We start from the raw sequence: 27,139 nt of genomic DNA, 5'->3' as shown, positions 1-27,139 counted from the left end.
GAATTTCCACTAAGGTTTATGCTCATAATTCTCAAAAAAGATTATTTTTTCTGCATTACAAAGGTTTCAAGGCCAGTCGACTAAAATATTCCCTCCTTACGTATTGTTATTAGCCACTTGTCAAATGTAGGCATGAAGTGGCTCCATGTGATTGGCAAGTTTGTAGAGGGTATATGTTAAAAAAAAATTGAAATTAAACCCTGGAATACCTCTGCCCTGCATATTTGGATGCCTTTTATAAACAGGCCCTTCTTTGGCTTTAGCACATATGTTAAAGTGATTCTCAACTCCAGGCCTGGTACCCCACTGATCTAATTTAGTGTTAAATTGTTAACCTTTGTGCTTTCAAATGTGTTGAACTGGAAATCACCAAATTATACTAACCCTAACCCTGACCTAATCCTTAAGCCTCTACTTCTCTTTTTGACACAGCAGGTTGTTGCTATGACAGCTAGTTCTTTAAATGGCTCTATTTGTGACAAGAAGGAAGGCCAAGACAGGGCCTGAGCACTGTCACAATATGCAGCGTGGGCAGCGCTCACATTGTGTCTGCTGTCAGGACAATGTTTCCATGCCCAACTATTCACAGCCTTGGACTTTAGCTGCCTCTGGCACCCACTTATACAGAAATTCTGACTAATATAATTTCTTCAGGAAGTCACAAATCCATATCTGCATCCTACAGTTAACAGAGTACCCCAGTTCTTATCAGTATGTGGGAGTAAATCAAGTTTAGAAGTGATGGGACTTTAAAATTCACATGGTGATTCAAGTCAGTCATACTTGCTAGATATGCTAGTTGACAATGAGAACAAAGGCATTCCCCATAGAAGTTTAAAAACACATTCAAGTGAAACACTAATGAGGTGGGTATGAAAGAAGTGTGCATGTGTGTGTATGAAGAGTTGACTCTGAGATCCAGTGTTTCCCTTTAAAGTCCCAGAGGACCTCAACTAATGAGGCATAGTGCTGAGAGAACTCGGTAGAGAGACACGGGATGTCTTATTTGGACTTTTTGATGAGGTAACTGACAATTCAAATTGTAGAAGTGAAATCTAATATGAAGTTCTACTGGGCTGGTTCTCTACAGTGTGCTCTCTCTGACTGAGGGTTAATCAGTGAGTGCACACTGGAGCTATAAGATGCCTCCCAAATCAGGCACAAAAACCTCATTCACTACACAATCTTCATATCTGAGAACAGATTTAAAAAAGCGCATACAGTGAATAATGTGAGGAAGCTATTAAGGCTGCCCTTGTGTTAGAAATATCCCACACGACAATATACTTTAGTTTGGGCCATCAGCTGTCTTGAATTGGTGTTCAAAACCATAAATTGCTGAACTTGATTGGTTCAAAAAACAGCTCCAGTCAGTTGAACCAGCTCCAGTATTACTTTTAGTGTTAGCTATAGTGCTAGCTCATCTATACCGTCAGCCTCTGTCACTGAAAACTCATGCTAAATACACATTCTGTTGCTACAATCTTATTGCATTTTAAGATTTCACTGGTTAGATTAATGAAACATAGTTGTTAGAGTTATAAAACACTGAAAAACCTAATTATGAGAATTTACCCAACACTCAGAAGTTTAGATACTTTACAGTGCACAGTTCTCTGACAAGAAGAGGGATTCCAAATGCAGTTAGTTAATGTAGGCTCATTCATTCATTCATTACCTGTAAGCGCTTATCCAGTTCAGGGTCATGGTGGGTCCAGAGCCTACCTGGACTCATTTGGCGCAAAGTGAGAATACACCCTGGAGGGGGCACCAGTCCTTCACAGGGCAACACACACTCACACCTACGGACACTTTTGAGTCGCCAATCCACCTCCCAACGTGTGTTTTTGGACTGTGGGAGGAAACCGGAGCACCCGGAGGAAACCCACGCAGACACAGGGAGAACACACCAAACTCCTCACACTCGAACCCACAACCTCCAGGTCCCTGTAGCTGTGTCACTGTGACACTACCTGCTGCGCCACCGTGCCGCCCTAATGTAGGCTCAAGAAACCAATAATGCACCATGTCATATGCTGCAGAATATGGCCTCACTCACATGGGGATATGCATGTGTAAACTTAGTATTAGACACATATTCACAAATACATTTCCTTATAAAAGTGCACATGTTTTTCTATGTAGAGAATTAGGGGACCATTGTAAACTGAGCAAGTGAATCTTACTCTATAATCCATTAGCAAATCACTCAGCACCTCTAGAATGCAGCTGAGGTACAGGAGCACTATACAACACTTTGGCATAAATGACCTAGGGTTGACTTGAGGACACTAAAGCCACAGCTGGCTTGCTCGAAATTCACAGCATGGGCAAGACAAAGCTCTGCTCATGTTACATAACACGAAGTGCCCTCTGCCTGCACAATCTCTGATATCAAGTTGCCATTGGCCCACAACACACTTTAATTCATGCCCCAGCTCCATCCACGTCAGCTTGTAAGCTACCTTACAGCCATAAAGGGGATTAAATTGCAAAAGTAGGTTCCCAGTGTTTCATCACATTGCAATGGGCATTAATAAACAAAGACATATTACAGATCATTTTTAAAACAATGCTATGAGTAATAGGACAGCAGCGCTTTCTCTCAGCTTATAGGAGAGAAGAGGATATAAAGGCAGAATGACTGATGCCCCATTTTAATGAATTCTTAATGTGTCTCTGCAAATATATGAAGGCGGAATAGCCTGAAAGCCTGAGTGAGGCTGCTGCAGGATGAAGGGCAGGGGTCTCTGCCTGAGGAGATTACAGATAGGTCTGACAAGGTGAGTGCTGCAAATGCACAGCTTTCCCTTCAATATCACTGCAGCACAGAGTGGCTGCCAATGCACAGTAAAGTAAGGATTTATTCCAGCAAAAGCAATTTTTACAATCTCACAAAAAGTAAAAAGCTGGACAGACTCCAGCGCTCCAGAGCAGAGGACAAATAAAGCCGAGCTAAGGAGAGACCCTCAGTACAGTCTGGGGAAATTAACTTCTCCATATGCTTCAGGCATCTGCACAAAACTTAAAACGCATCTTTAAACATTTTGAAGCTTAAGAATTTTTAGGTCTGACCCTGGGATAACACATCAGTAGATTTGGCAATCATTTCAAAATATCTGCATTCTTTGTTTTCTCCATCTATTTATACATCTAATGATTTCTGGGGAAAAAAATTGTAAACCTGCTGCCAGTTCAAGTTTGTTTTGGTGTCAAAAAAGCTGTGATCATGGGGACGATGATAAAGTAGAAAGAGTTGGAAAATGTTGCAAAAGCTGAGTTTGTAAATTTGAGAAGAGCTCTCATTACAGTGCAATCAGGCTACAGCATGTTTTAATCACATTTAATTTAGCTCCCTGGAACTATGGAGCCATCATGACTAATATCACATCATAAATGTGCCTGGAAATGTTGTCATTGTTGATTGACAATTTAATTATTACATATTTATTAGCCTTAAACCTTTTAATTACCATCCACTCTTTAAACTTCTTTCTCGTTGTTTATTGTGTATGCAGCATTTCAATGTTTGAAGTGTGCTACGTGAATAAAATATCACTCCTTTCACCTTCATGCTTTCTTTCAGTCACAGACATAGAGCAGTGAGGCCACATGCCTGAAAATGGCCAGGAAGAGAGTGTGAGGGACTCTCTGCAAAGCGCCAGGACCCCCGGGCCAAGAGGAATTCAAACTGTCTCTCTACTGAGCCAGGAAGAGAGCCAGTTTGGATATAACACATGCACACAAATATTCTCTCACTTAATGCACTCCTGCTCAGTAGAGCAGAACAAGTAATCAGCACTGACAACAGAAGCTAAACATGAACATTCAAAATTCAGGAAAATACTTAAATAAATAAATTTATACGTAAATATTCAAATTAGAAATAAAGACATAAAATGTATTAAAATACAAAACTGTAGACTATACAGTTGCCGTTGGTTACAATTCCCATATCAGCTGCATCCCAATTGTGCACTTAACGCAATTAATTCTCACTAGTCTTTGGTCTGTCAATGTTGCGTATACTAAAATATCCACAGGGCATACTTAGAACCAGTCGATTTTTGAGGTAATGGTAATGATGGAAAATATTGTCGTACAATTCAAAGGGAAACAAAAAGGGAGCAGCTTCTCACATCTGGAAAACTTTGGTTCTGTCCCAAAAATGTTATATATACAGCACATTTCATACAACAGAATGCAGCTCAAAGTGCTTCACAATCAAAGTTCAGAACAACAGAAACATCTAACTAAAACAATAAAAAGGTAAATAGCAATAGAAATGAAGTTTATACGGAATATAAATGGTTCTATTATCTGACAATGCACTATTTTAGTGCAAAAGACATTATGTTATGACCGAAACTGTGCAATGCACAATGAAGAGCAAGATATTTCAGTTCCAGCCTTTTAAAAAAATGGCGGACTTCATATCTAGCATATCATAGCCTAACAGCTCATCACATCCTTCTAGTAAGAAACTCACATTTTTAAAGTTAGTACATAATATAGACTGTATAGTATTAGCATGTAGCACATTTACCAAAGTCTGACATGCTACGTTCTTGTTCTTCACCTCCCTCTCGAGGAGCTGACACTTCTTTCTCCTCTCACTCACCTCTGTCTCCTATCAGAAAAAAACAGACAACAGAGAAAATCTATTAATCATTTATTATAGCGAATCTACAATAAATCAGCAATGTTTGCTATGCTGAAACCCATAGAAGACTCAAAGTATATACTGAAACATTTTATCAAACAGAGCGTGTTACCCGAATGCTGGATCTAAATCATCTTCAATGTGTTCTCCACAATGGCTTTGAAAACAAATTCTACATGCATAATTCAGCCACGACCCAGATCTAAAACATTAAAAGCTCTTGCTGGTTACAGTGAATACAGACTTCATCCTTCTCGTAACGCTTATGACACTTAGCAGATGCTAGGTCTCTGAAAGCATCACTAGGGCCAGGGACTGTTTGCCAGTGCCTTGGGCCAGTCCCAATAGAATCAGCTGTGGCTCTTAGGACCATTATAACAGGAGCAGTAGAAAAATATGAAAAGATGGACCAACATTTCAGATAGCAGATGTCTTTCTGTTTGTGTGAATGTTGTTTTGAACACTTTGCCACATGATCATAGGAAACCCTGGCGATTTTGTAGAAATGAGGACATTTTACTGACCCTTGCAAGAAAACTGCTCATAGCAAATGAATAAATAATTCAAATTGTAGGCTTAAAAATGGTCTAAACCATTCTGGGTATTTTATGTGAAATAATGCCATTCAGAGACAGTACCCTAATCCTTTTAATGCTGTGGTTGACTGGTGTATATTAAGAATATTGTAATAGAAAAAAAAAGAAAAAGTGATGTGTTTATACACCCACCTCTGTGTCTCTAGACAGACTACCTGTTTTATCAGCTCCACTGTACAACTGGCGTATGCATACTTTGTTTGCCCCTGTTCACCCTTTGACCCTGTTCTTCAGTGGTCAGGAAAGATGATAATTCGGGTGGTGGATTACTCTAGAACTTCACTGACACTGATGTAGCAATAATGTGTCAGGGTTTATTGTGCAGTTTTAAATCACTGCAGAATTTAAAATAGGCCACCAACCAAAAATATCCAGCCAGTAGCGTCCTGTGAGCAGCATCCTATGACCACTGATGAAGAACTAGAGGACAGCCAACACAATCTGTTCTACTACCATTTCGGCCTCAGCATTTACAAGGTGGATCAAAAAGTACGTGTTTAACAGAGTGGACAGTGTGTGGGAACAGTGTGTTTAAAACCTCCAGCAATGCTGCTGTGTCTGATCCATTCACAGCAGTGTTCACAGAGTATTGTGAAAAGGAGTGGTAGTATTTGGGGGTTCTGGCCACTGAAAAATAGGGTGAAAGATAGATAAAAACTTATACAGGTGAACTACAGTCTGTAATTGTAAAACTACAAGACGCAACAATATGGTACGTTAGATCGTTGGATTGTAGAAACAAGGAGGTAATTTTAATCCTTTGGCTTGTTTGTGCATAAACACACACACACACACACACATAAAAACACACACGGATATCATTATACATATGCTGATGTGTATAGGTGCATATGTGTGAGAGCTTTCCTCGTGATGAATGTTTTAAAGCAGTCATGCGGAGCACTAAGGGCGCTTGGGACAGAGGCAAAGAGGGAACAGCTGGAAGCTCCAGACAAGTGGCATGGAAATAACGAGCATTTCATCTGTGTCAACATGTTCCTCAGCAGAGCTCCACCAAAATTGGGCTGTTTTTCACACAGACAAGCATCACACAGGGGAAAAAAAAGACAATGCACCATTGCGGATTAGAAACGGAAACACCAATCATGTACTTGGGATATTACAGGCAGACTCAGTTTGCTGATCAGAGAGGGACGCTGACTGCAGATGTGCAGATGTTCACAAGAGGCCGGCTGGCTAAATGACGGTAATGCATCTGCTGCATTTGGAAGCAGTCAATGCGAAGTGCTTCACATGTGTGTGTGTGACGATGGGGGAGGGGAGCTCGGGGTTGCTATAGAAACCCACTTGTCCAGGTAGAAACTGTAGCCATGAGAACGAGCGTCTTGGCAGATGTTCAGTTTACAGGCCGCAGTTAAGCGAGGATCAGTCAGGGGCGACCCTTCTGCTTGGACAAGGTTCAGCTGGACAAGGGAAATGGCATAAATGACACATAGAACCTGCCAAGCTAAACTCCCTCTCTCGCTCTCTCTTTCTCTCTACCTCTGAGTCACTTTGCTAGGGACATAGTAATCACACATGGGGAGATTTTTAATACCAGGCATCAGTCCACAACTTTAACACTCTCCCACCACCACAAACAGCTCTTACGTCTTTAAACTTATATAAGACATGGAATCACTTCTCAGCATTTACCTATTTAAATTGATTGTTGCACTGACTAGAACAGACCTTCTGAGCTAAACCCATCAATCATAAAGTAGCAGGGATACCCAGCCATCTCTATTTTCATTTAGCAGAACAAGTAGCATACATTAATTTAGTGAAGATACATACAAGTGTCAAATGAAAGGAAAAACCTGAATAAATGAGTGGAAAAAGCTAACGGGGCGGCACAGTGGCGCAGCAGGTAGCGTCGCAGTCACACAGCTCCAGGGTCCTGGGATTGTTTACCAACTCAAAAGTGTCCCTAGGTGTGGATGTGTAGGTGTGTGTCGCCCTGCGAAGGACTGGCGCCCCCTCCAGGGTGTGTTCCCACATTGTGCCCAGTGTTTCCGGGTAGGTTCCGGACCCACCGCGACCCTGAACTGGATAAGCGATTACAGACAATGTAGCTAATGAGTGAAAATGCTTCCAAACAGCTGTAGTGCAGTTAGGAACCCACCATGTTCTGTAGCATGAATAAAAATTCAGAGCAGTCCAATTACACACTGATTTTGGAACAAGACGTCGAGATGAAAAGATATCTTCGAAACCGGATTTATTATTAAAACACGAATGTCAGTTTCAGGAGCGGCTCAACACACCACTGTTTCACGAGGTAAAAAGAAACACAAAGTGGTCTATGACTGAGCCGGTGTATGTGCACACAAGTTTAAGTGTCCCCGCAGCATCGTCTTGATCTACTGAGAAACATTAAGATTAGTCAGAGCCGTCTCTGCTTTCACATTAGAGGTATTTTAGCTGTAATCTCCAGAGAGGGAGACTTCAGGGAGACTGGCTGGGATTTCAAAATAGAAGCGTAGCATGTCTTCCTCCTCGCTGCCTGCCTGGCACCAGCCACATCTGAGCGGGCTCCGGCTCAGCGGAGGAGAGAGGGAGGAGACGCATAAGAGGAGAGGAGGAGGTGGAACGAGGGGGGATCCATAAAGCACCTACTATTAACTGTGGCTTCTCTACTGTCTGAAAGCTCACTCGCCCACATGCAGAGCCAGAGAGAGAGAGAGAGAAGGAGAGACAGAACTGAACCCACACACTCAAGTTTGTGCACAGACTAGGAGTTCCAGCCCTACATTCTGCCACTCCCTTCCTTATCTTTCTATCTGTATCTCACAATATATGCTTCCTTTCTCTTTTCCTTCTCCCTCTGTCTCCCTTTCTTTCTTCTTCTCTTTCATACTCTTCCCATCTTTTATCTTGTCTCACGCTCACTCCTTTTCTCTCCTCCTTCACCTTGTCTTCCTTTCTCTTACTCTTCCCCACTCCTTTCCTTTTCCTGTCTCTTTTCTTTGTTTATTCGTTTACCTCCCGCTCTCTCTTCTTAAATCTCTCCCTTTATGTTTTAGAAACCAAAGCTATTCCCCATCTTTTTTCCTCTGTCCCCTCTCACTCATCCTCTCAGCATCTCTCCTTTTCTCAGTTTACAGCTGGAGTCTGATTCCTCTGATCTCCTGCATATGGCGTATGAGCGGCCCTGTGTTCTGTACACCAACACAATGATGGATTTGCCCATGAATGTACGTTCCGTCTCTTCCATCCATCTGCTGCATCCCTGCTTTTATGGCACCGTAAATCTCTGCTTTTGTCTTTCCACAGACACGTCTGTGTTTTTCTGTGGCTAAACTGCATCGCCTTCAGAGGTGCAACCGGTACAGTGAATCGATTTTTGACAAAATCACAAGCAGTGAAGCTGGTAGGAAGTGCCTGTTAGAGAGGGATTAAGCTACACCCAATTCGGCGCTGCCCACTGTTCTGAGAAAGCAAAGGAATAGTGGAGTAGTGAAAATGCTGTGGGAAGTCATGGAGAATATGGGTAGTTCCCTGTTCAACTTCAAAGCAGCGATAACACATTCAAGATTTTTCTAGAGTAACATGTTTAAGATGATAACATCTAAAGCTTCAAAACTACTATAGCGAAGCATTTTGGTGCCAGCATCCCAGGGCTTGTTATATGAGATGTGTATGAGAGCCAGTAACCGCCAATAAAAACAGAGATGAAAAGATACAGCTCTACGCATCTTCATGCCTTTCTCAAGCATATGAATGTTCAGTGAGAGTGTATGGATTCAGCTGAAGAAGACGGATACACTCCCTCAAGTGGGATTCCTCTGTATCCATGACAACCAAACAGATGCGATTAAGAGTCTCAGGTCGCAGACTGACACAAGTTATAAATTCACAAACTGTACGGAAATACTATAGAGAGTATATGCTTTACCTTACGCTTCACGTGTTAGCTACGTCTGCAGAAACAGCAGCAAAAACCTTCAGATCTAGACCAGTACGCAACCAAACATAAGTTTTCAGTGAGTGTCAATTATGAAGTTGATAAGGTATAAAAAGTAGAAATCGATTCTGAATACTGTAGTGAGATAGCAATCTGAACATTTGTAATGTCCTCTGCTGTAAAGAGAGAGAGACTTAGATGGAGAGAGAGAGAGAGAGAGAGAGAGAGAGAGAGAGAGAGAGAGCGAGAAAGAGCCTCCAGGCTGCACACATGTCGCCAGAGCAGTGTCCCTTCTGCAGGAACAGATACTGAACAGACGCTCACAGGCAGGCTGCAGGCAGAGTGAGGGATGATAAGGACAGAGAGAGATATTGAGCTTCAAATAAAAAGAGTGGGCAATATTTACCGTCTCAGATTGCTACTTCCACAGCATCCGGCATTCAGCCTCAGATGAGAACATTCTTTTCCCTTTCTCTTCCTCTTCCTTCCCTCCTTCTGCTGCTGCTGCTGCTGCTTCCTCTGGGTGTGGAAATGTCAGGCAGCAGCAGCCTGCACTGGGCCTGCGTATCTCTCTCTCTCTCTCTCTCTCTCTCTCTCTCTCTCTCTCTCTCTCTCTCTCTCTCTCTCTCTCTGCACACCAGGCATGCTGCAGAAGACACAGCACGGAGCTCCCCCCACCGTGCAATACAGCACCCTCCACCTCCCTCCTGGAGAGCTGAGTGTGTGTGCATGTGTGTGTGTGTGTATCTGTAAGAGAGTATATATTTGAGTATTAGTACAATTTTACGACTTTGAAAGAAACCCACAGATGATCATCATTTTTTTATATTATACAAAGACATTTTTTATAAAAGATTAAAGTAAGGTTTATTTTTAGGGTTTGGCTTTGGCAGAGTTCTCAACAGGAGCAAAAGAAGAGATCACATCACCCACTACTTAAATTCTTACACTGGATACCAGTCTGTTACAGAAAAGGTGTTGTTACTGGGGTCTAGTGTATATCAGTGCTACAGAGATATGAGCCGAGCAGAACTCTCAGATCTTTAGGAACTAGTCAGTCCTGGCTCAGGTGAAAACTAAACATGAAAAAGTGCGTCTGGGCAGTTGAGACACTTTTAAATCAAGACTGAAAACATTCCTATTCAGGCTTACAGCTCACTTTAAAATACTCCTCACTTTTTATTCTAGAACGACACTTTAGTTTTTATTCTTTTATTATTTGATTTTAATTGTTTGAATCATTTTGAATCTATCCTTGCTCTTAATTTAATGTCTTTTTACTGTTTCTTTTGACTCTGTAAAGCACTTTGAATTGCCCTTGTGTATGAAAGGTGCATTATAAATGAACTTGCTTTGCCTTTGAAAAGTCTTAGTTAAAGGAAGTAATTCTAGACCATTTCTATTTATCTATTCATCGTCCGATTCGACACGATATAAACGCCATCAGACATCGGAAATGGAGATGCATACAGTTTTGTTCTGACAGTCCTCAGGTGGTTCTATGCCTCCTTCTAAGAGACCTCTACAGTGAATCTGACAGCATGTGTAATTTCAAAAATGTTTATTGTGAGGAAATAAATACAACAGAGTTTCTGGCCCACTGAGAACAATGGACTGTCCCCTGTAGAGCCAGAACCTGAACATCACAGAATGAGTCTGGATTTGGAGAAGTAGAAATAAAAACAAAATGTAAGTAAAAAAAACCCACACTCTTTCATTCATTCATTCATTATCTGCAACCGCTTATCCAGCTCAGGGTCGTGGTGGGTCCAGAGCCTACCTGGAATCACTGGGCGCAAGGCGGGAATACACCCTGGAGGGGGCGCCAGTCCTTCACAGGGCAACACACACACACACACATTCACTCACACACTCACACCTACGGACACTTTTAAGTCGCCAATCTACCTACCAATGTGTGTTTTTGGAGTGTGGGAGGAAACCGGAGCTAACACAACACACTCTAATTAAAAAAATTTTTTGGGAGGACATACATGGAGAAGGCACTGATAAAAAGCATTATGGGTTGCTGAGGAGGGTGGTGACTGTTGAAGTCATGACCCCTCCCATCCAGAGCCAGCACAGCTAACCAGGGTGGCTAATTAGCGGAGCCTGATTAAAGCTGCTCTTTCTCTTTCTCTCTCTCTCTCTCTCTCTTTCTCTCTCACTCACACACACACACACACACACACACACACACACACACTCACAGAGCAAGACAGAATATCTTACATGCCAAAGTGGAAAAAGACCTCTTCCATTCTCTTCTTTTTCTTGTCATAGTTTTTATTTCTCCTTTAGTAGCAAGAAAACATGAACGCAAGAGAGGGAATCCCACACACTTGTGAGAAATCCTGCAGTATGGCCTACTCTGCCAACACAATCTGTGCATGACTAGGTGTAAAATGATGCCATGTGTGGCTCTGGTCCAGCTGCAATGCTGAAACATATCCACGGGAGGAAGCGTAATGGACACGGTATGTAATCGAACAGAGGGACAGTACTGACAGTAACAATACTACACCTCTTGATGATCAAGTGGATGACTGTTCATAGAGGAATAGTGCTCCAGTTATCTGAGAAGTAAAAACTTTCAACATTATTTGGAATTGCATCCAAACAACTATTGTTGACATGTATTTATGGTGATGTGTTTCCGGGGTGATATCATGGTGAAAATGCCAGTCCTAGTTCTTATCTAAGAATACAATTTCATTCTTGGTTCAAGTGTGTTGTAAAATAAATGATGAGGAACAAGCCAGAATCGAGATGCTCAGAGAGTTTACCAAACCCACTATGTGCAGAAAGCTCTGTAGTAGGACAAGTGTGAAGAATGGCAGGAACAACTGAACATTTTAAAATGCACACACATTGGAATATGCTTTGCATAGCCAGTATTCTTTATTTGTAGTGCCCTGGTACAACACGTTAAGATCATGTGAGCTTTGTCTTGCACTGAAACTTGGATTCTACAAATGCTTTTGGAACACTTTGATCATCCACAGACTTTGGAACACCCTTTACCTTGGCAACTGAAAGTAACCGTGACCTTCCGTGTCAGAGAGTGAGTGAATTTACAAGCTGGTATGAGTATTAATATTACGCTTTAGTTTACAGAAGCTGATTAATTTGGAAAGAGGCTTGCAGGAATCAATTCTGAAAATGGCTTTCCAGAGCAACTGAGGTCACCATATATTTCCCAGTAGCCATTCAGGCCTTTAATATACAACCTCATCCTACTTTTATCAGTTCTGACACACTCCCCTTGAGACTTCAAATCCACTATAAGGTTTAGGATTAATCTCAAAAATCTTAAGATTTCACTGGACAGATTCATACTGCTGTGCTACACTTATTAAAAAGTGCAGATTAGCCATAGGAAAGAAAGAAGGGTTCGTAGGGTTCATCTGCTTACCTTAGGCCATTAACATATCAATCAACCAATGTAGCGGAGGGTCAAAGCAAACACTGGCAGGCCTTTTGAAGCTTGGATACAGAGACTTGAAATGGAGCTCACCCCCTGCTTCAAATGTCTCTTCCAGTCGATGCAATGGAGAGGATAATAGAGTTATAGGAGCAATATGGGCCAGCTGGAAGAACACGGAGTCTAATTCTGAGTCTAATTCTATTAGGAGAGATGGCAACCCTGGCCAGAAGCAGCCATGCTCATATAACCCCTTTCACTCGACATCGCCAGCATCCACGCCCTGCGCCACAGCATGCTCTTGAATTCTCAGCTGAAATGTACATTGGCTTTGCTAATTAAGTAGACTGTAGCCTCTCTCGCCACCGTTATTAGTCTCTATTAATTATCAGCTATTGTCATTACACTCATGACTGTTATTATCCTCAAACCAATTACGGCACAGAAAAGGCTCCTCCGCCATGTCCCATATTTCTGCAGTAGTAGTATTGCCATGGCGACAGTGTGGGCAGGTCCTGAGCAGCAGGAGGAGCGTGACACTTCCTCCAGAGACAGAAGGTCGTTCATCACCACAGGTCCGCTCTCCACGCTGTCCATCATGGCAGGTCACGCATGGCAACCAGCCATGGGACTCACGCAACAGACGCTGTCACAAACCATCCGTCTAGCTCATCGCAGTAACACATGACTCATAATTGACTCATGACTGTGTGGCTTATGAACAAGGGTGTTTGATAAACTAGAGGCTGGACACGAGCCAACCTGGGCATACTCTATTCTTTACGCTCAGTTTCAGATCCAGGTTCGGAGGCGCATGGGTAGTGCGGTGCATGAGGGACAGTGAGTAAAAAAAAATTCAGCGCTGTTCAAACTTTAATGCTTAAACGTATTCAAATGAACATGCTTTCTAAGTCACGTGACATTCCCATCACCATTGCATGAACAATGCATCGAACACGGGCACTCAGAAGCAGACGCACATACATACATTGGCCTGTGTTTTAATAATACAGTTTCTATAGTAAATAATTGATGCCATATTTACATACTGAAATACTGTAGAGCGTTAGTGTTAGGTGTTATCTGGTAGGCAACCATAACTCTTACCTGAAAAGCAAATAGTCTGTTACACAATTAAACCCTTAAAAAGTAAATTGATATTACATACAAACAACTATTAATTTAAAAGGGAAATTACAAAGAAATAAACCAGTAATGGTTTAAATTAAAAAGTGGAAATTCATTTAGTGATGAAAATCATCAAAATTAACTAGGCCTTCTGGAAGTCCTAGACACACCACTGCCTGCCAACATGAACAGCAGTGTAGCCTGTTTTTAATCAGGTTCTTTACTGGAAGACTCTATATAAGACTGATACGTACAAGGTAGATTATTTGTAAATAGATGTTGTAAGATTCCAATTAAACAGAGAATGTTTTGTAGACATTTCAGATACCTGTGTGTAACCTGGAACTAGCAAAACATTCAAATGTGCACCATTTCTAGCTTATTGCCGCTGTTTTACTATAATTCACATGCATATGTATTAAATAGGCTATAGTTTGCCAGATATACAGGCATCTAGTTTTATTTATAAACTAAAGACTTAGTTTTATTTTTAAACTAAAGACTTCATGGTTCACCACTCAATATACAGGGGTTAGACAATGAAACTGAAACACCTGTCATTTTAGTGTGGGAGGTGTCATGGCTAAATTGGAGCAGCCTGGTGGCCAATCTTCATTAATTCATTGCACCATGTGCATCCAATGGTTCAAACATTGTGTCCTGAAGGCGGTGCCGTGTATCAGGACGACAATGCACCAATACACACAGCAAGACTGGTGAAAGACTGGTTTGATGAACATGAAAGTGAAGTTGAACATCTCCCATGGCCTGCACAGTCACCAGATCTAAATATTATTGAGCCACTTCGGGGTGTTTTGGAGGAGCGAGTCAGGAAACGTTTTCCTCCACCAGCATCACGTAGAGACCTGGCCACTATCCTGCAAGAAGAATGGCTTAAAGTCACTCTGACCACTGTGCAGGACTTGTATATGTCATTCCCAAGACGAATTGACGCTGTATCGGCCGCAAAAGGAGGCCCTACACCATACTAATAAATTATTGTGGTCTGAAACCAGGTGTTTCAGTTTCATTGTCCAACCCCTGTATATATAATCCCACTCACTCACCACTCAAACTAAATAACCATGGTTCACCACTCAATGCTAGGTTTCCAAACTACAGTGCTACAACTAACACAACAGCAGTAAACAAGCGGCAGTACAAAAGCCAAATGCACAATATTTCAGACGATTCCGTGTTTACAATAAGCAGCGTGAGTATTAAAGATGAGACAACAGACAGTATGACGGGAGGACCAATTAGGGTGATCATTAACAAGATAAATAACAAATGCCTTTTTGGACAGATTCCTTTCCATTCAACATTTGGCCCTAAGCAATAATAATAAAATAATGTTTTGTCATTTCTCAACAGTTTATTATCATTGAAACCTGATATTTTCTGTTCATACCAAACTTCAAAACTGAAGCCGTGTATTAAAGCAACTTGTTTACACCAGAAACCTTATGATAATGATTATTTTTTAACTGTGTTTTTTAAACGTTACTAAAATCAAACACCACATTTTATCAAACAGAAGTTAGACAGACTTGATAAATGATCAGAACATCACTGGGATCCAGACATTTATGTAAAAATACATATATTTCATATTTTATAAGGTCTGGCTGATAAAACGTGCTGTATGTGAGAGCTATAATTCCGTTTCTCCAATGTCCCGGCTTTAATGATCTGAAGAGTTGGCCTGTTTTCTTCTAAAGTTAATGTTAAACAGAAACACGGTCAGGTGTGTCCATGTATTTGTGTCATTATAGAGACAGAAGTGACGACTTTCAGTTTTGTTAAATAAAGGGCAGAAAGTGAAAGGCTCATGTGACAAAGAAATGCTTCCAAATACGAAGAAGAGTCTATGAAAAATTACTTTAACAAATTTCAACACATTTCTGTTCGAGGCTCCAGTAAAACATGGATGTGGCGCGCCCCTTTTGCTCACCTACAACAACGACATCATGCGCCTTTGAAGTGCACACTTCAAGAAAGGGTGTATTGTAAGAATTGTGTCAGGGGGAAGACGGTGGACGGCAAAATCCCGGACAGTTTTGTAGATTTAGAAATCCTGGCCAGACACATTTTTAGGTCCCAAAAAGAGGACATGTCCAGCGAAAAGAGGACGTCTGGTCAACCTAGGACCGATATAATGCATGTACAAAGTAAGGTTTTTCTTGGTGCATGTCATTTATTTTCGACAGCAAAAAAACAAAAAAACATCTGCAATGACAGTTGCTTGTGACAACAGACACTACCATGGTCAGTCAGTTTTCCATTATCCATCTGCTAGTGGCATGGTTGTCAGGGCAACAATGGATCCAACACCCTGCCATTGGGACCTTGGGAAACATTGAAAAAGCTTTTCTGACCTTTTTGTTTCCTACTCCGTTTTTAACCTTACAACACACAGAGCAGCTCTCAAATAAACACCAACAGGGGCCCATGTTTGGTTGGCGTGCCACACCTGTGCAGGACTTTTACACAGCACCACAATGCACCGTGCTGTTTTAGCTCTCAATAAAAGCATTTTCCGGCTTTTATTTAGGCTTTCTGTTAACTGCAATCATGTAATTATGTAAGAACCGTGGCACACCTAACTGAGTGACCTTTCATACGCATGCAAATAACATTATCACTTTAATAACCCGCTCTAAATTTGCAGTGTTTGTGGAAGAACGTTGTGTCAATGTGCTCTGACCTTTGTTGGTGTTACTTGGAGAATGTTGGGTCACTGTGCCCTAGGGTTTATTTGAGAAGGTTATGTCAGTGTGCTCTGGCCATTGTTTGTGTTTCTTGGAAAATGTTGGGTGAGTGTGTTTAGGCTTTATTGATTTATGTTGGAGAAAATTAGATCAGCGTGCTCTGGCCTTTGTTGGTGTTTGTTGTAGAACATTGGGTCGGTGTGATCTGCCTTTTTCCTGTCTTAATGTGAGCCATTAAAAAAGGGAGAGGCACTTTTCTTGGGGCGTTCCTGTATTTCTTAGCTTTTTCATACTTTGGGGTCATTTTCAAACAGCAACAACTTTTTCCAGTACAGCACTATACTGTATTACCATCATAACACCCAGCCCTGAAGTTATGTCTGTTTGGTTACTGTGGATTTTAGAGGTCTGCTGTCCAAGACACTACCAACTATCACTCACTTCCTAAACCCCAAAGTCCCACAGTTGACTGAGCTGTAGATGGCCCAAGTTATGTAATCCTCCTGAATGCCCAGAGCAGCAGTAAAACAAGCACAACATGAAAAACAGCAAACTCACCAGAGATCTGCAGTGATGCTTCTGCTGCCTTAAAGCAGCCACCTCTAGCTTTAGGGCTCTGTTCTTCTCCTCCAGCAGCCAGAAACGGTTCACATTGTGGGCTGAATTAGTGGACATGTGTAGCGGAAGGACATCATATTTAAGCTGAGGGAATAAATGGAAGAAAGCATGGTTAAATGTATTTAGAACAAAGATTGTCAAACAGAAGCGCATCAATAAGAGCTAAACGAACATATTCCTGTAAGTGGCACAACCAGATGACACAGAGCCGTTCTCAGAAGGGTGTTGGGTGGGTGTTCATAAAGCATCTTTTAGGGCAAAAAAAAGCAATCAGGCAAAAAATCAATGCTCAGGAGATAGTCCCTGGGATGGCTTCTTTACGTTTTATTGCTAACACATAAGGCTTAACACATGCAGAGCCAGATTCAGTGTAGCACACACTTGCTGCTGTGTCCTGATGGCTGCCAGCACTGCAGTACTGCCAGAAATACCAGTGTGGGAGTGCTGTAATCAAACTGAAGCTGTGAGCTGAGCTTTGGGAATGTTACACTGGCAAACCAGTCCGTCTTTCTACCCATGTCCATTACTGATCATTTATTCATGACTACTATCCAGTAGTGTCAAACACCGCTAGGAGGCCTTCACAAAATGAGTGCTCATGCCTTTCAACTTTCCTTTTTAATATAATACAGAGAGATCTGCAAGAAATAAGACATACATTGCCCAAAGAAACAGAGACAACCTCAACCAGTCTCTCATAAATAAGCCTAATTAGTCTGTGCTCTTCAGATTTAGTTGTGGTTACCTGTGGTGCCTTCAGCTTGTGTTGATTAATTGTTCACAAGCCATTCCAAGAGCAAACTTACAGAATGTTACAATGTCTGAACATGAAGGAAGCAGTTGATATAATGTTTAAAAAAGCCATATTTTTTAAATCAATCAGTTCAGAAAAAAGGACAATTTTTGGTACCATTTTAGAACACAACTCTGAACATTTTGAATGGTTTAAAATCTGTTTATTAATAATGATTAATTATGTTGTTAATAAATTCATAGTCATCAATAACTAGGGTGACCAGATCTGAGATGGTGAAAAAGAGGACAGGGGGCCTTACGTTTCGGCATGAGCTTTACCTGACGTTAACACGGACTACAGACGTGCAGACTGACCAATTAAATGTTTACAAAGAAGGTTATGGAGCAATAACGGTAGCTCTACAGTCAGACCGTCCAATCCGAAGATTTTAGGCTACTTCACCACTCCCCCTTCTCACTCAAGCGAACCAATCGGAGTAGGGGAGGGCGGGACTAGTTTTTGAATGAAACGTTTCTCGAAGTTCTATGTACGCTCTAGAAAAACAAAATCCCGGACGTTTGTGAATTTCCGCCCGGATATTTTTTTAAGTCTAAAAAAGAGGACATGTCCGGGTAAAAGAGGATGTCTGGTCACCCTATCAATAACCAGTTATAAAACACATAGACAGGGCACCAGTGACCTGTTGTTTGCCAAATAGTGAAGCTACATCCATCTACACTGTTAAACCTCAGATCTTGACAGATACTGACCTCTCTTTGTCTTCTCCATCAGTCAGAGCCTGTTGGCTTCATCGCATATTTGCCAATAAGTTGAACCATTTAATGAATTAACCACTGACAGAGTGTCTTTTTATACATTAATAACACTGTGGTGTACCCTATACATGTGAAATGACTAAATTCACATTCTCAGGTCTGAGCTTATTCTTTGCCTTGACATTTTCTATAAGTTTTCTGACACTTTTGGTATTAGACATAACTGAGGTCACCGTCACTTCTTATCTCTGTGTTAAAAAGGATTATTAATGACTTTTAATGTGTTTACATCCTAATTAATAACTATGTAATAAAGAGTAATTTAAACCATTTCTAAGCCTTGTGGGCCTAGTGTTATTTTAAAGTGTTGCCAACCTTTTTGTAATTAATAATCTTTGCATTTAATTATTCAGCAGGAGTAGGACAACTTCTACTTGTAGTGTTTTCGCAATGTATCTGACATTTACAGAACAACATGCCCCTTTAAAAATACTTTAGTTGTTTTTTAATATCAGAGCTCATAGATGTTTTTCATGTATTTTTTTTCTCATTAAATCTCAAGGCTGAAACCTACATACAGAACACAGTGGTTCTCCTTTTCCTGCTGTTGTCCAATTGCTGTGTTTTTGCATTTTTGTCATTAAGATGGCCTCCTCTCTACTTCTTCACTGTCTTTCTGTGATCTCAGACCTTAAATATAAAGCACATCATATATGATGTAAAGGTTTCACTGCATTCAATCTGTGAAATTTCACTCAATGTGAAAAGGCCTCACAAAGAATAAACTTATTTATTTCACTGTCTTCTTCTTATTCCTATATCACCTTTCTCTGTGTTACATCTGACATGCAGTGACTGTTATAGTGTTAAAAGAATTACCAGGTGAAAAGATCTCTCACTGATGAAACATCAAACTATAAATAAGCCCCGAAAAAATATACTGCATCAGATGTGAAAACTATATAAAAATGTAACCATATTTAATTGTATTACTATTTCATCAATATTATTGATATTATAAAATGGCCCCAGCCCTAGAATTATGGATTAAAATGGTCAAAGAGCACCTATTTAAATAATCTTTTACTGTACTTGATAGTAAGTTGATATAAATCTAAATTTATTTTTATGGTCTATTTAAATCTGCCATTTTTACAGGTTATTAATTGTATTAATTTACTTCCTGCTTCCAGACAATCCACAATGAACATTTAATTGTACACAATCTAAGCACATATCATAGTCTAATAAGGGGTCATTAAAAGGCCTGAACACTGCAGAAACACTGGAAAGCCTGGAAGTCCGGTGACCAGTGCTTTTTTTTGGTAATACCAGTAAGAAGGAGGCGCACAGTGCTGGCTGTGAGCTCATCATGTGCGGACGGATGACTCAGGGGAGCGCTGCTGCCTGCCCCCATTTGCTTCCCCTTCACTGAAGATGTCTCTTACACTTCCCTTTCAACCCTTTGACCGCACTTCTGTTATCTAGCAATGAACTGAAAATGCTGCCCTTAGGTTATGGTGATCATACAGCCAGCTTACCTCATAATCACACAAAGAGAAGCAGTGGTTAGTAATGAGACTCGCAGTTCTGCTTCAAATCCAGGCTTGGGTCAGGCATGGCTGTTGAACCACAAAAAGCTGCATTTAACTACAGCCAGGCCCTTCAAGCTCCAGCAATGCCACATGCAAGATCTAAGCACAGACAAAGGCACCTGTACTCTTCCACTTGGACAGCTTCATTCGTTATGCTTCCCTGCCAAGCTTGACCTGACTCCCTGCATTTTATTCCTGTCATTCTTTTCCAAACATGTCTCTGTCAGATATTTTTCTTTTGTCCATTATTAAAAACAGTGATCAAAATTAAGCTCCACTGCAGGACATCCACATACAACTACACACCAAAGCTTGTTGGAAAAGAGACTTTCATACTGTGGAGGCCTTAGGGAAACAAAAAAAAGAATGAACTGAACTGTAGAATCATGTCTATATACTTCAATAGCAATGAGATATTAAAGATGCACTTGATCATTAAGTTAGTTTACCATAGCTGCATTTTACAGTTTAACTATAACATCCATTAGTGGAAATTGACCACCATACCAGTGAGGCTCAAGATAAGGACTTCATAAGGTTTGTTATGCGCTGAGGTTCACTGCAGAAATGCTGCTGTGCTCAAGAAAGGTCCACCTCCCAAATGTCATCTGGTCAATACCTATTCAATGATGATCCCTTTCAAATGACACTGATAAAATCAAGCATGCTTAATAAAGTGGCCACACACAAAGCTCATAACTGTATTTTTGTACAAGACAGGCGTACTTTATAAAGTGATCACCCATCATAAATTACAAATAAGTTATTTTTGTGTACCATATTGACACTAACCTATTTCAAGTCCCAGACAACCAGCACTGAATTGGCAACAGATTGACATCCTCTTGGACTGAAGAATGTGTGTGTGTGTGTTTGTGGATCTTGCAAGAATCTTACATAATCCCAACAAACACAGTGCTGCACACTACTACAACCAGTCACAAGGCAGTGTGGCTGTCAGCTTTCCAGCTGGCAGTCATGCTATGCTACATCACCACAGAGAGCCAGTCAAAGTGCCACCCCACCAACCAGCAAAAAGGCCTGGGACTCGGCCAATAGAGCTGCTGGAACACGCAGCCACTTGCACATCTCAAGACGTCCATCAACTAATAATTCAACCAGTTAAGAGCAACTGAAAACCCAATAACACCATTAAGGTGTGAGCCATTTGATCAAAGAAGCTGTAAATGAATCACCCAGTTAACTGACACACTGACAGCTCAGTGCTTTAGAGAAAAGACTTCAAGGAATACTTCAACATAGTCTCTGTCTAATGCATCTGTGGCATAAGTTTGGAAACCATAAATAGGCATTTCACTGTACCAGGAATACAGAGCAACACGTTTTAGGTTACTTTACTAATAATAGGCTGTGTATAAGTTGCTGTATGTGATAATCAACCAGACATGATTGACAATAGATTAACTGAGTGATACCGTATAAAAACGGATCCTTAAAGACGCACTTTTATTAGTGACATGTGAGTTTGTGTATTTGAAAAACAGTCACTGAATGTAAAGTGATAGAAACCCTACCTACTTAAGGTAGTCTTTAGTACAAGAACATTTGTATTTTTAATATTAAAAAATAAACTGGGCGGCACGGTGGCAGGTAGTCTCGCAGTCACACAGCTCCAGGGACCTGGAGGATGTGGGTTCGATTCCCGCTCCGTGTGACTGTCTGTGAGGAATTGATGTGTTCTCCCTGTGTCTGCGTGGGTTTCCTCCGGGTGACTGTCCGTGAGGAGTGTGGTGTGTTCTCCCCGTGTCTGCGTGGGTTTCCTCCGGGTGACTGTCTGTGAGGAGTGTGGTGTGTTCGCCCCGTGTCTGCATGGGTTTCCTCCGGGTGACTGTCTGTGAGGAGTTGGTGTGTTCTCCCTGTGTCTGCGTGGGTTTCCTCCGGGTGACTGTCTGTGAGGAGTTGGTGTGTTCTCCCTGTGTCTGCGTGGGTTTCCTCCGGGTGACTGTCTGTGAGGAGTGTGGTGTGTTCACCCCGTGTCTGCGTGGGTTTCCTCCGGGTGACTGTCTGTGAGGAGTGTGGTGTGTTCTCTCTGTGTCTGCGTGGGTTTCCTCCGGGTGCTCCGGTTTCCTCCCACGGTCCCAAAACACAAGTTCGTAGGTGGATCGGCGACTCAAAAAGTGTCCGTAGGTGTGAGTGTGTGTGTGAATGTGTGTGTGTTGCGCTGTGAAGGACTGGCGCCCCCTCCAGGGTGTATTACCACCTTGCGCCCAATGATTCCAGGTAGGCTCTGGACCCACCGCGACCCTGAACTGGATAATCGCTTACAGATAATGAATGAATGAATGAAAAAATAAACTTTACAAGACAAGGAAAAATATTCTTACATTTCTTCATATGTTAATTAAATTAGACTTTACTCTAAGTGAACCCTGTTGGTTCATTCATCGTCCATCTTACCTTGTGTAAAAGCAGACAGGTGTTTTATAATGTGACTAAATTTTTTTCATGTGTAAAAAAAATATTAGATAGAAAATAACAAATGAAGTGTGTGTCTGAAAAAAAGTCATTTAAATAATTTGCTCCAAACAGTTCTTTAAAAAATAAACAGCCATCTTTTAAAAACCAAAAGGGTCTTTCTTTGACATCATGCAAAAGCATAAGGTGGAAAAGCTGGAATATTCTTTTAAACATAAAGGGATCCCATTAATCGTAATTGTCATTTTGCTAACTGCATGAAGACTTGACACTCCTGCTGGGTGTTTGCAACCCTGGGAATGAAGCGACTGCAGCAACTGTGAAACATGCGCTCAATCCACTGACACCCAAATACACACATACTCCAAATATGTGGAAAGCCAGTCTTGATTCTAGCTCCTGGGTAGCCAAGCATGTTCATCACCAGATATTCCGATATAGCCTAGAGTGCCCATATTAGGTCTCATCGATTCTCTCTTTCCTTTGCTCTATTTGTCACACTTTCCCTCTCTGTCACACACAGAGCTCCTGCCAGTGGATTAGCATAGACTAGCATATTTAGACCGCTTTCATCATTATTCATCACTAGATGCTGCAGTGTTGCAAAATCCAACCACTAAGTTTGAAACCACCACAGTCCAGTGTGAGAGTGTATGACAGAGTGTGCCAGAAGCTAAGGAGGGGCACGCACACGTCATCGCAACAGCTCAGCATCTCATACACACACACATTAGTGCAGCAACAGCACCTCATTCACATTCAAGCACATGCTCACCGCCTCCGCATTCTAACCGCGCTAACAGCACTGTCAGTGTGTGTGTGGATATGTGTTACCTCAAAGAATGCAACAGCTTCCCTCTTTTCCTTCTTCTGTTGTCCTCTCACACCATCAGCATCCAGGAGTGTGGCAATGACGACACGTCTGTGGTGTGTGTGGGAGTGTGTGTGTGTCTGTGTGTGCGAGCGGGTACTCCACAGCCCAATGCTGCAGTCTTATGGCCGAACACTCAGTGAGAGCATCTCTAGGCTGGGAGAGCCGAAGCATAGAATTACTCACTCTCCCCCTCTTCCTCTACCTCCTGAATACACACACACACACACACACACACACAAACACCGCGGCACTTGCGCATGCTCACAGGACACACACACATTCGCACACGCCCCCCTCCTCATCTCTTGCCCTAGACACATTCACTGTCATGCTGGAAGCACTAGAGTGTGCATGCACTCATAACACTGATGAGTAAATATTTCCTTTAGTCAGACCTTTTCAGCTGTACTGTTCTGTTTAATCATCTGACCGTCCTTCTACTGTACACTCAACACAGCAGCACAGCAAAGCTCCAGGACACGATTGTCATATTCATCATCGCTCCTATACTCTTGCCCTTTTCTGCTTCCCTTGTGTCCTTCTGTTTCTCCTCCAAGAAAAAGAAAGAAAATTGCATAATCACATCAAAATGTACATTGACAGAAACTCAACCCATCCATATTGCGTCTGTAGTCTAAGACGCCTGACTGCACTGTTCAGCTACATAGTGAAAGTTTGTCTATTTATCAACTACTTATGGAAGGTTTAGTCAACTGACATTTGTTTTTTAGCAGCAAAATTCAAATTTAGGGCATCATTTATCTAATTAAACAATAACACACAAGTGTCCTGACCTCTGTAATAGGTCATTTTTGAGAATATGGTCTTGTACAGAGGTTGGAAATTCAGATTCAGAAAGCAAACATCTTTCCCAGAGTATTGTTTCAACTTCTCTGACACTTCTGAGCTGGTAATGACTGGGACGATTAGAGAAGTCAAGCAGCTGGAATATAATCTTTTTTTTTTCCCCTCCAGTCAGACCACTGAAACTGAAACCACTTCTAGTGTTTATCGCACAGTGCATCAGAGATTTGAATGTCCGTGGTGGCATTAGGAAGGATTACTTAGACAGGGCAGCAGGTACAGCTGGGCCATTAGTCACTCTTTGTGCTAAGGGGGAAAAAAGGGAAAAGATTCTGCAGGGAACATTACAATCTCCTCTCTTCTGTTGCCTGGCAACCCCAGCAGCTCCTGTAGTGCCACCACCCCTCCCACCCAACCACATACACCCTCAAACACACACACACATGCTCTCGCACCTCCCTTCTTCTCTCCACTCTTCCTCGGGGGCACACCTCTACAAATACGTCAGTTTAAGGTGCCATGTCAATTCCCCAGGGATAGGACAGAGTCCTCGTCACACAGCCACATCCTGATTTGATACAGCACTGCAACCACACCTGCTGCCCCATCCCCCTATCATCCTCCATTTCAGCACAGGACAGAGCCACACCTTTCATTGGATGGCACGGAGACTCACCCTTGGTGGTTGCACTTTGATTGGTAGGTGATGGTTTGCTGGCTGTGAGTAGAATGTTAACAAGAATGTTGGCGCCCTCCTCTGGTGAATTTACTTACTACACTATATGTATTCAAGGGTTTGTAGACAATGGCCCAGGCAATGTTTCTTTTGAAATGAAGGATACAGAAGTAGCAGCCTTCTGAGAGCCTTACTTTTGCCAGTATTGTAAAAATGTGTTACGACCCTGTCCAGGGGCAATAAGAGATAAGAGCTGCAACAAACAAAAGGACCCACTGTTTAAATATATATTATATTTATTTATTTATTTTATTTATTATTTTTTATTTATTATTATATTTATATTTATTTATTTTTATTTTTTATATATATAAAATATAAAATTACACAAAACATGAGCTAATGATGAAGATTTACAGGAAGTTAGACTGAAGGAGGCGGAGCTTCAGATGTGGCCCTCCTCCAAACTTTAGCTTAATCAGAACTCCAAATAAGATTCACTGGATAACACGATTAATAATGAGTCTAGATTTAATATTGGCTTCTATTACAGCACATACCCAATTAATCTAGAACAGAAAATATTCAGTGAGAATGTAAATAAGTCATTTTCACCTTTTCTCTGCCCCAAGCATGTCTGGTGTTCCATGCTGCAATAATTGACAGCTGCCTCTGTATCCACAGCAGCTCAGTCTGAGACTGCTTCAGCAGCTTCTCGATGTCTGGCTTCTGACCCCGCATTTCCTACACACACACACACACACACACACACATATGAACACAGGACCAAAACATGAGGCTTCTATATGCGTTCAAATCTGTATGCATCTACCTCACAAAACAAGCTTTTCTCAAGCTGACAACTTACTCCTAACCCTGCACTCAACTCATTGTAGAGCCTTCAGTGAGATTGTGTGCTGTCAAATGGCATGCCCAGGTCTGTCTCCCCATACTGAATCCCTGCTGAGCTGCAAAAAGTAATATTGTTCAAGCAGTGGCAGGTAGAGAAGGCTCGGGATTATCAATATGTGTGTTCTCTGGTTATGTAATAGTCGACACAGGATTACTTGTCAGAACATAACACTAACAAGGGAAGACAACTGACAGGACATACATAATCAATGGAATTAGAGATCATCTCACTGTAAAGCTGCAGAGTCATATAATAATACAATGCATTTTCTCATATGATTTCAAAGAAAACTGACTGCCATAGAAAATCCAGTTATCTCAGGCTGAGTGATACACAATATAAGATAAGCTATTATTCACTGAGTAATAGAATAGATTATCTCCAGTTGCATATTTTAAACCCAATAAGACCACCTCACATTACAATTGGTTGTTACCCTGTGCAGAATTCCTTCATAGTCTTTGTGATCCTCATTCATAATCTGTAAGCGCTTACCCAGAGGCAGGAACATACCCTGGAGGGGGCGCCAGTCCTTCACAGGGCAACACATACACTCACACATTCACTCACACCTACAGACAGTTTTGAGTCGCCAATCCACCTACCCACGTGTGTTTTTGGACCGTAGGAGGACACCAGAGCACCCGGAGGAAACCCACGCAGACACAGGGAGAACACACCAAACTCCTCACAGACAGTCACCTGGAGGAAACCCACACGGACACAGGGAGAACACAACAACTCCTCACAGACAGTCACCTGGAGGAAACCCTCGCAGACACAGGGAGAACACACCAAACTCCTCACAGACAGTCACCCGGAGGAAACCCTCGCAGACACAGGGAGAACACACCAAACTCCCCACAGACAGTCACCAGGAGGAAACCCACACAGACACAGGGAGAACACGCCAAACTCCTCACAGACAGTCACCCGGAGGAAACCCACACGGACACAGGGAGAACACACCAAACTCCTCACAGACAGTCACCCGGAGCGGGAATCGAACAGTCTTTGTAATGTTTTGTCTAATTTATACTTCTGATCCTCTGTATGTTTTTTTCATTGTACTCTAATTTTATTTGGATTTGTTTGCCTGTATGTCTGTTTTTGAAACCTGACCACTGGACTATATGGTCTTTTAGTTTGCAATCTTAATTTGAAAATATTATTTATTTAAAATCATTGTGGTAAAAAAAAAAAAAAGAAATTAGGGGAATAATGTAATGAGATACATTACATTACCAACATAAACTGGTTCGCAAACCAGAAAAGTTTGTTC

The 27,139-nt window shown here is 41.6% G+C and overlaps 1 protein-coding gene across 2 annotated transcripts in view; it reads right to left on the bottom strand.

Moving 5' to 3' along the window:
• rimbp2a (RIMS binding protein 2a) overlaps positions 1-25,688 on the bottom strand; it is a 67,085-nt gene extending 41,397 nt beyond the window's left edge. Inside the window, exons 1-3 of one of the 2 annotated variants that reach the window (XM_066645102.1) lie at positions 25,560-25,688; positions 16,988-17,131; positions 4,547-4,630 (exon numbers count right to left, since the gene is read on the bottom strand). In XM_066645102.1, coding sequence (XP_066501199.1) covers positions 4,547-4,630; positions 16,988-17,131; positions 25,560-25,685 — 354 coding nt within the window. In that variant the 5' untranslated portion in view covers positions 25,686-25,688. Of the gene's footprint in view, positions 1-4,546; positions 4,631-16,987; positions 17,132-23,424; positions 23,582-25,559 lie in introns of those variants that run through there. The other variant, XM_066645101.1, reaches the window with a different exon arrangement.
• Between the last annotated feature and the right edge of the window lie 1,451 nt (positions 25,689-27,139).

Source organism: Hoplias malabaricus, chromosome 15 (assembly GCF_029633855.1).
Source record: "Hoplias malabaricus isolate fHopMal1 chromosome 15, fHopMal1.hap1, whole genome shotgun sequence".
Classification (NCBI taxonomy): domain Eukaryota; kingdom Metazoa; phylum Chordata; class Actinopteri; order Characiformes; family Erythrinidae; genus Hoplias; species Hoplias malabaricus.
This window is presented reverse-complemented; position numbering and strand designations above follow the sequence as displayed.